The 10,500-nt window shown below is 36.6% G+C and overlaps 1 protein-coding gene across 1 annotated transcript in view; it reads right to left on the bottom strand.

Annotated features, from left to right (window-relative positions):
- DDX60 (DEAD (Asp-Glu-Ala-Asp) box polypeptide 60) overlaps positions 1-10,500 on the bottom strand; it is a 204,479-nt gene that overhangs the window by 61,809 nt on the left and 132,170 nt on the right. Inside the window, exons 17-19 of the mRNA XM_006864550.1 lie at positions 6,649-6,764; positions 5,273-5,412; positions 5,065-5,174 (exon numbers count right to left, since the gene is read on the bottom strand). Coding sequence (XP_006864612.1) covers positions 5,065-5,174; positions 5,273-5,412; positions 6,649-6,764 — 366 coding nt within the window. The remainder of the gene's footprint in view (positions 1-5,064; positions 5,175-5,272; positions 5,413-6,648; positions 6,765-10,500) is intronic.

The following is a 10,500-nucleotide window of genomic DNA, read 5'->3' as shown; positions in this document are numbered from 1 at the left end:
ATATTATCAGGAGGGATCTGTCACTGGAGAAGGATATCATGTTTGGTAAGGTTGAAGGTCAGAGAAAAAGTGGAAGACCCCCAACAAGATGGATTGGCCGAGTGGCAGCATCGATGGACTCAAATGTGGCAACAGTAGTGAGGTTGGCCCAGGATTGGGCAGTGTTTTGTTCTGCTGAGCATAAGGTCACTATGAGCCATTACCAACTCAATGGCACCTAACAACAACAACTACAAATCAATTGTGTGTGAAATAAACAACACTGAAATATTAATGTTGTTGTTGTTAAGTGCAGTTGAGTCAACTCTAACTCAGAGTGACCCTGTATAAGATTTCTGAGGAGCGGTTGGTAAGTTTGAACCACCAATCTTGCAATCCAAACCTACATTGTGGGCTAGTGCTTATAGGTGGTCTTAAAGAGAGAGAGAAAAGTTTACAGATATTCTCTTAAATAGGATTTTTAGATTTCTTATTGAAAAAGTTTTAAAAGAGAGAATTTTGTTGATTCTTTGTTAGATGAGCTCTTTCAAGATTTCTGACTGGAAATGTTAAAATCTAAAAGTACACAAAATTTTTCCCAAAATTATTTGACAATAAAACATCTGTTTTAATAAATAGCTTTTAACAGGTTATAAAACACACATTTGGAGATTGTAAACGACCCGTTCCAAACACAACACAATAGGAAAAAAAAAACACAAAAACTGGAGATGATGTTTGATAGAATGGAAATTACAGAAAAGTCCATTCTAAATCCTGGTGTGGCACTGTAGGATAAGCAAGGGACCACAAGGTTGGTTTGAAACACAGGTCAGAGGTTCAAACTCACCAGCAGCTTCTTGGAAAACCTATACAGCGTTGCTATGAGTACGAACCAATTCAACTCCACTTAACAACAACAACAGCATTCTAAGTCTACAATCTTGGTGTGGAGATATAAGATATGCGCTGCAAAGTTGGCGATTCTAATCCACTCTTTAGAAACCCTCTACAGGGTTTCTGTGAGTTGGTATCAACTCACAGCATTTAACAACATTCTAAGTCTATTTAGAATGGATATTACAGAAGTGTCTAATTTATAATGTCTATTCTAAGTCCTGGTGTGGCGCTGTAGGGTAAGCATGGGACCACAGGTTGCTTTGAAACACAAGGTCTGAGTTTTAAGCTTACCAGTAGCTCCTCAGACACACTATGTGGGATCGCTATGAGTCAGAACGGACTCCACGGCACTTCACAACAAGTCTAATTCTAATTATTATTTTGTCATCCATAAACTAGGAATGAATATATTTGCACTTACAATTTATAGATTGTAAAAAGAACAAATTAGATTAATATACCAGCATATTCTTTGTGAACTTTTAAAACAACATCATGCAAATAAATGGATACAATCATCATTCAATATCTTCCAGCTTGACCACTTAAAGATGGCAAAGACATTATACTAGGATAGTAAATGCAGACGTTGTTTTCAAATGTTGGCTATTGTTTCTCTTATTATTTTTTATTTGAAGACCATTATTCATTCTCACTAAAATAAATAATTATGTGTTTCATATGAATTATCATAGTATTTAACATATAAATCATCTGTTTGGGTCACCTATTGTTGTTAAGTGCCATGGAGTTTGTTCCAACCAGTAACAATCCTCTAAAGGGTTTCCAAGATTGGCTGGTGGGTTTGAACAGCTAATCTTGTTGTTACTAGTCCAGTGCTTATTCTATAGTGCCACAGCATTGTCCAGGTATTGGTCACTAGCTGAATTAAAACATTTTAAGGTGTCTTTCTGTTTTACATAGGCCGAATTTCCTTAAAACTAAAATAAGGGATAATGCTTTATTGTGACAACTAAATGCAACAAACTAGGTAGGTGACCTAGTAAAATGCCTGGTGCATGGTTGATGTCTCAATTAAATTAAATTAATTAATTGTCAATTTCATGGTTTTAATCAGTTTAATAATTTTGTTGTTAAAATCTAAGCATTCAATTTAGTTGGTCTTCATTCTACAATAGCAAATGAACTGACAGAGTTTAAACCAATCTAACTAGAGAAGGAGGAGGGAAAAAAAAGTCACAGATGTGTACTAGTCTTCATTAAATAACATACTATAACATTCATACTATAACATGGTGGTATTTTTTCAAATCCCAATTCTATAATGATAACAGACATTGATCTAAAATGAGCAGGAAAAAACATACAGCAGTTATTTCAGGAACTGTCTGCAGAACCACACAGCTGTTCTTCTATGGCAACATAATTGGTAAAAAAAATCAAACAACTCTGTGTTTTTATCCAGGAACAAGTTACACATGGATTGAAGGCAATCCCTCACCAAAGTCAGATCAAAGCCAACTCACTCATGCTGCTCTATCTCTTCCCTTCTGAAAACGTTTCCATTAGAGGCATACAGAAGAAAGGACCAAGGTAGATGGTTCCTCTCTTCGCTTGCCACAATGTATTCCTTTATTAGAAGTCTTGGTATGGTGCTGTAGGATAAGCACTGGATCACAAGAATCACAAATGAGCCGAAGGCACTTAACAACAACATTCTTTTACTTGCCACTTGACTCCCTCATATTAATTTGAAGAAGACTACAGTGGTTCTGGAGGATAAGTGCCACAAGGTCAGCAGTTCAAGCCCACCAGAGGCTCTGCAGGAGAAAAATGAGAATTTCTGCTCATGCAACTATTTATAGCCTTGGAAACCCTAGAGAGGGTTGTTATGAGTCCAACCTGACTCAACAGTACTTAACAACAACAACCTACTGTTTAGGGGCTCTAGTGGCCCAGTGGGTTCAATCATTGGACTACTAACCATAAAGTCCTTAGTTCAAACCCACCAGCTGCTGCTTAAGGAAACAATGATGCTGTCTGCTCCTATAAAGATTTACAGGCTCAGAAACACTATAGAACAGTTCTAGGTTGTTCTATATGGTTACTATGAGATAGAATTGACCCGATGGCAGTAGGGTTTTCATACTTTTTAACACTGTTACTTTAGAAAAGGTATATGCTACACACACTTAACCACAGCTGTCAAAGTAAATTGTAAGGCCTAAGACTTTGTTTTCATTTTTCATTCCTACTGTCAAAGTCTAGAAGTCTTAGGAATTCTCACACAACAGCTGAGCCTCTGAGAGCAGATAGTCACATGGGATCAGAACATGCTGCAGCAGTTCTGTTGCTTTCCAGTTCTTCCATGAAAGCTACTGAGAATAAAGGAAACACATTTGCACCAAAGTGACAGTCTTATCAAACACTAAACCACTACACTCAGAGATGCTTCAAGATAATCTGTCTTAAACAATTTTAAGGATAAAATATATATTTTAAAATATTATGCAGTCAGAAAATGACAGATACAGATTAAAATAAGATAATCGTTGGATGAAGTGAGATAATCATCGCATGTTGGGAAGGAAGGAAGGAAGAAGGTACTGTAAATGAAAACAGTGAAAGAGAAATGAAGTAACAACAGAAGAAAGGAAGGAAAAGAAAGAGAGAAAAGGAAGGAGGGAGAAGAGTTATGCAAAATGAGTAGGACCTAGACATCTGACTTCTGGATCCTGGGGTGAAATATTCCAGACACAATATATAGCATGTTGGCTACTATTGATAAAAAAAAAAAAAAAATTGAGTACATGAGTAGAAAATACATGGAGGCCAGCCACTGGAGATCTTAAATGCCAAACTAAAAAATTGTACATTTACCATTTTTCAGAGAAAAGCCATTGAAAGCTTGGGTAGATCAGATTTATATATATTTTAAAGGATCATTCTGCCAGGAAGGAACGTTGGTGACCAATGACTAAAGGATTGGCTGCTAACTGAAAAATTGGCAGTTCAAACTCATGAGTTGCTTTGTGGGAGAAATAGCTTTTTGCTCTCATAAAGATTACAACATAGGAAGTTCTATGGAGTACTTCTACTCAGTCTTATAGGGCTTCTGTGAGTCAGAGTACACTCCAAAGCAGAAAACAACAATTTTATAGGGGAATTAAGAATATATCTACCCAGCTACTAGCTCTGGGAAATAAGTCAACTATTGACTAATATTTCTGTCTCTTTAAAAGTTAATGAGCATGAATGGCCTAATCACAGAAATAAGATTAAAGAAAAAGAGATATGCAACAAAAAGGAATAAATCTTCTCCAATTCATTCCTTATTCCACAAATGATACCCTGTTATGGCCTTTGCCTTATTATCCCACCAACAAAATATTACGTTGTGATTGTTGTGAGCAATGTCTTTTCCTTGTTTAAACTAATTCATTGTAACCAGATTCACACATGTACTAGAGGATGTTCATATAAAGTTGTAGCTGTACTTGGAGATGAAGCCCTGGTGGTACAATGGTTATGTAGTAAACTTCTAACCAAAGGTTGGTAGTTGGAAAAACTCCATGAGAGAAAGATCCAGGGATGTGCATCCAGAAAGAGTACAGTCTAGGAAAACCTATGCAGTAGTTCTCTTTCATGAGTTGGACTCAACTGGACAGCATCTAATTGGAACAAGCAGAACACTGTGGCTCTGTAGGATGAGCACGAGACTGCTAACTACAAGATTGGCAGTTCAATCCCAACAGCTGCTCCATGGGAGAAAGATGAGGCTTTCTGCTTATGCAAAGATTCACTGCCTAGGAAACCCTGCATAAACAGGGTCACCATGAGTCAGCACTGATTCAAGGGCTCTTAACAACAACACTGAAAGAAGAGTTATGGTCAGAAAGGTGGACAGAATGACGACTGTAGCACTTTTCAGTACTACAGAATAGGTACTAAAAAGATGAAAAGTAGACAAAAATACTGTCTAGAAATAAGGAAAATTAAAGAATTCATAATTAAAATTATAGTTATTTTTAAACTTTGTGATTTCAGACACCATTGAGAAACCAATGAAGACGATCCTTAGTATTAGCATCCTTAAACATAATGCTGAATTATTAGTTTTAGAGGATTTTTCTGTAATTCTGGTAAGAATCAAGCTGCTTTTTGATTATGACATACATCAAAATTTCATATTACTCAGAAAAACGTGGCTAAATCATTACTTACATAATCTGTTGTTAGTGCAGCACATGGGTGGAAATGATTAAAACAAATATCATTATCCTTTACTGAACATATATGCTTCTCTAAATCATTGTATCTCTCCCCAGAGAGCACTAAAAAAAATGAAACACAACATTTTTTTCAATTAATAGATATGTAATGACTAGAATAATTTTTTTTGTAAAAATGCTTATGGGCATATCAATCTTACCGAGTCTAACTTTATATGACTGCTTTATTTTTGTGTAGTTTTTACATTTGGCATGAGAATCAGTTTTTCTTTTAGAAGCCGTGTTTGTTTCCATTATATTGTCCATTTTCTCCCAGTAGCATTTTACTGACTGTAGCCACCTTAAAAATTCATAAAATATTTAGGCATAACATGTAATGATTTCACATGAAAGAAGATATCACAAATAGAGAAAATTTAATGTGCACTAAAATTTATACTTAAGCAAATAGACAGACTAGTTGGAATTGAATCCCTACTTCAATGTCTATCAGCTGCGAGTCTTTTAATCAATTCACTTAATTCACTGTGCCTCATTTTCTTTAAGTTATCAAGTATATAAAGCAACTTGTTAAATAGACTGCACACAGGCTTGTTATGAGTCAGATTCCACTCAACGGCTCTTAACAACAGCAACAGCAACATCAATTAATAGGAGTCCTAGTAAGGCACTGTAGGATATGAATTAGACTGCTAACCACAAGGTCAACAGTTCAAACCCACAAGTCATCCATTGAAAACCCTATAGGGTGACTATGAGTCGAAATTGACTCCATGGCACACAAAAATAATAACTAATAAGGCTTTGCTATTTTTCTAATTATGTTTTACAGGTAAAGCATTATGAATAAATCACAGGGTTCATAGCTGAATTTGTCATTATGCTATGCAGTTGTCAGTTGTTATTTTTATTATTATTTAGGAGTCCTGGTGTGGTGCTGTGGGATGAAGCAGTGGGTTGAAAGGTCAGTTTGAACCACAAAGTTGGTGGGTCAAACTCACTAGCTTCTCCTTGGAAATCCTATACATGGTCACTATGAGTCAGAAGCAACTCAACAGTACTTGACAACAAAAACAACTATTATTTTACTTCTTGATGAAAGATAAAGGAAAAAGGATATATAAATATAACATTTCTAGTGAATTTCATTTTGAAATGTGAGGGACATTTTCCTACTCGATTGCAGATCTTGCTGGAAGAGTCCTTGATTTTTCTTTATAGAGGCTTTGCTCAGCACCTGCCAGGATGCTTTGAAGATGAAGAAGCAACTTCATAAATTCATCCAAAAGTTATGAAACTCTTCAGAACTCATATGTTGTTGTTGATATGTGCCTTTGATTCAGTATCAAGAAACAGTGCCCCTGTATAGTGTTTCTGAGACTTATAAATCTTTGCAGGAGGAGAAAGCCTCATCTTTCTTCCATGGAGTGGGTGGTGGACTCGAATTGTTGACCTTGTGGTTTGCAGTACGATACTTACCGTACAGGGCCAACACACTGCCTCAGAATCTATAAAGTATAAAATTCAAACATTCAAAATAGGTAAGCATTTTGCCCAAAATGAAACTAATACCTACTCAGTGAGATGTTCAGGGTTACTTATTGTAGCCGAAAGAGCCAAAAAGGGACATCGGATCATGACAAGGAGGTGCTCCCAGACTTCTGCCCCAAGTTCTCCACCAATACAATGGACCTTTCAAAGAAAATGAGTTCTCAGTTGAAAAACTGATTTAAAAATTACAAATTAAAATAAGCTTGAAATAGTCATACATAGTTCCCCATTTACCATTTATTAGCCATGCCAAAATTAAATAAATATTGCCAAATCCAGTCATAAAAATTTTGACAATTTAATTTTCTCAAGCCTCTTAATGAATCCATCACAAATTCCTCTTTTCCTTACTTACAGCAATTTCTTTCACATTAATGGATTTCTATCCTTCTCCATTTCTAACCAAGCCACCATTACACATCTCACCCCAACTATACTAACATCCTCCTGACTGCAATCGTTGCTTCCACTCCTGACCCCCACAGTCTTCAAACAGAACCACAATATGTTCAAAAGGTAAATTTCATCAGTTCATGCCCCTAAATAATTCTTTTTTAAAGTATCACACCATTGCACATGGAACAAAGCACAAACTCCTTTATAGTATAAAACATCTGACATAATTCAGCCCCTGCTTACCTTTTAATCTTAATCTCAAGTCACTTTTCCCACACTGCATGTGCTCCAGACATATGGGCCTTGCTTCATTGCTCTTTCCCCTTGAAGCTTTCACATATACTGATCCTTTTACTCAAAATGAGGTGCTGTGACTTTGTAGGATAAGCAATGGACTGCTAACCACAAGGTTGGCAGATCAAACCCACAAGCCACTCCTTAAAAACCCTAAACAAAGTCACAATATCGATAACACTTAATAACATTACTCAAAATGCTCTTCCCTCTATTTTACTAGTAACTCCTTCATAGTCTATTGAGTTCAGCTTAATGTTACTGTTGTTGTTAAGTGCAGTTGAGTGGGTTCTGACTCATAGTGATCCTATGTAGGGTTTCCAAGGAGCGGCCAGTGAGTTTGAACCACTGATTTACAGTTCAAACTGACCTTGGAGTCTAGCACATTAACCAGCAGTGCCACACCAGAAACACTAAGAAACTAAGAAACCCTTTTCTGACCAGCTGTTCCAGAAGTCCTCCTTGCCCACTTTGCCATATTGCTGTCATGACAGCCTGCTCTTTCTCTTCACATGGGCCAATGTATACTTACTTGTTTAATTTCCTTTTCAGTTAAATTTACACCTGAGTATCTCCAAATTTAATATAATTCCTGACACTGAGAAGATACCCTAAACATATTCCCTGAATAAATAAATGACTGCCTTTTGACCAAATAATACAAACATATATAATTCAGCAAAAACTCTCAAACATGGTTTTCATTGAACAAACAGATTGCAACACTTGACAAGCAACCATAAAGGATTTACTCTCACAAGAGCCTAATAATACCAAAAAAAAAAGATAGAATATTTCCAAGATTCATTGGCTACATCCTGACCAGATAACATACCACTTTTCTGAATATTAACATTGCTGCTGCAGCTGTGTGCCGTGGAGTCAGTTCTGACTCATAGTGACCCTGTACAGGGTTTCTGAGGCTGTACATCTTTATGGGAGCAGAATGCCTCATCTTTCTCCCATGGAACAGCTGGTAGTTTCCAACTGCTGACCTTGTGGTTCGCAGCCTGATTCGTAACCACTATGCTACCAGAGCTCCTTGAATAGTAACATTAGGTTTGTACTATATTGCATGCCTCTAACCCTGATGAATCATTTATTAACCTTCAAAACTCTTTAGTTTTACCCTTATATAACATCTAGAAAACTGATATAACCATTCTTTCTCCATTTCCCTTCAGAATTTGGTTACAGATTGCAAAGACAATTAACTTTGTTTTACCTTGGAGGGGAAATATTTAAGGATTTCAAGAAATAATATATACAGATTAACAAAAAAATAACTGAAACAAGGAGTTATGTGGGATCATATAAATCAATTCAGGATTAAACAACTCCAAAGTATATAACAACATAAAAGAGAAACTAAATTGAATTTTGTCATCTAATTCCTCTTTAAATTGAAAAAGTTTGTAGCAAAAGAGCACACATTTTTAATTTTCTGAATCTTTGAATAGATATTGGTAGTGATGTTACTTGGTATCTTTGCTGAGTATCTTCTATTTGTCCTTATAAATATCCACTATTTTCCACTTCACTCTCTCTACCCAGGAAACTGATCTATAAAGATTACCTCAAAAGTGCTCCTATATGCTCTGGTTCTATAGAATTTGGACAATGGAAAACCTTGCAATTGATAAATGAAAAGGGTAGAGTGAGTTGCAATCTTTATTGCCTTGACTGCCTTCCTGAAAGATTACTGTGATCTGACTGCATACATCGACCAAAGTAAGAAGAAGTTCTCAAATGAGCAATTATTTTTGAATTTCAGTAACTCCTTTATTTTATCCTTTGGGATTAAGGGTAAACTAGTTCTGGGTTAGAACTAACTCTTATAGTTTACTCCATTCACAGATCTTTTAAACACTTTTCTTGAAGTCTAGTATTTTGAATGTCCTATACCTTGACTAAGAAGTCACTATAAGTAGTCACATAGGGTCACCATAAGTAGGAATCAACTTGACGGCATTTCACAACAACACATACTTTGACTGATGATATAAATTACATAATGGTCATTATTGAGGCAATTGTAAAGCAATATGCTTTTCCTTGGGAAATGCGGTTTTTCCATATAATAAGTACAGGCATGCTAATGACAAGGTCCTCGGTTCAAGCCTGCCAGCCACTCCACAGGAGAAAGATGAGACTTTCTGCTCCCAAGAAGATTAAAGGTCTTGGAAACCTTACACAGGAACACAATTAATTAGAACAACCCCACAGCACTTATCAACAGTAATAGCCTCATTCTTTGCCTTAGAGACCAAGGACTGAATTTTGAAATCTTTGATCAAGCAAACTTATGATATGGTGAGTGTCTTACTTATCTAAACCTATAACAAAAATTCCATGATGAATGCCTTTAACAAACAAATTTGTTTTCTCATAGTTTAGCATGGTAGAAGTCTAACAGCAGGGTGTCAACTTTAGGAAAAAGGCTTTCTCTCTATGCCTACTCTGAAGAAAGCTCCTTATCTCTTTAGACCTTCTGGCCCTGAATCATCTTCATATGACTTGGTATTTTTCTTTCCTCATCTCTGCTATGCTTACTTGCTTCTTGTTGTTGTTAAGTGCCACTGAGTCAATTTCAACTCAAAGAAACTTTGTATAGGGTTTCCAAGGAGTGTGGCTGGTGGGTTTGAGCTGCTGACCTTTCAGTTACAGTCCAGTACTTACCAGATTTCTTTAATATCTTATAGAGAATTTCTCAAAACATGTCTTTCACTAACCCTGCCTGATTAACACAACAAAGACACCCCATTCCTAACTGTGATTATAACCACAGGCATAGAGATTCAGATTAACAATACACATGTTTGTTGTTATTGTTGGAAAGTGCCCTGGGGTTCATTTCAACTCCTAGTTGTTGTTGTTAGGTGCCATCCAGTTGGTACCGACCATAGTGACCCTGTGAACAACAGAAGGAAACGCTGCCCCATTCTGGGCCAACCTCACTATTGTTGCCACTCTAGAGTCCATTGATGCTGCCACTTTGCCAATCCATCTCTCTGGGGTCTTCCTCTTCTTCTCTGACCCTCCACCTTACCAAACATGATATTCTATTCCAGAGAGTGGTCCCTCCTGTCAATATGTCCGAAGTATGAGAGACGAAGTTTGGCCATCCTGGCCTCCAAAGAACACTCTGGCTGCACTTCCTCCAACACAGATCTGTTGGTTCTTTTGA

The sequence above is a fragment of the Chrysochloris asiatica genome, unplaced genomic scaffold (genome assembly GCF_000296735.1).
Source record: "Chrysochloris asiatica unplaced genomic scaffold, ChrAsi1.0 scaffold00066, whole genome shotgun sequence".
Taxonomy (NCBI): domain Eukaryota; kingdom Metazoa; phylum Chordata; class Mammalia; order Afrosoricida; family Chrysochloridae; genus Chrysochloris; species Chrysochloris asiatica.
This window is presented reverse-complemented; position numbering and strand designations above follow the sequence as displayed.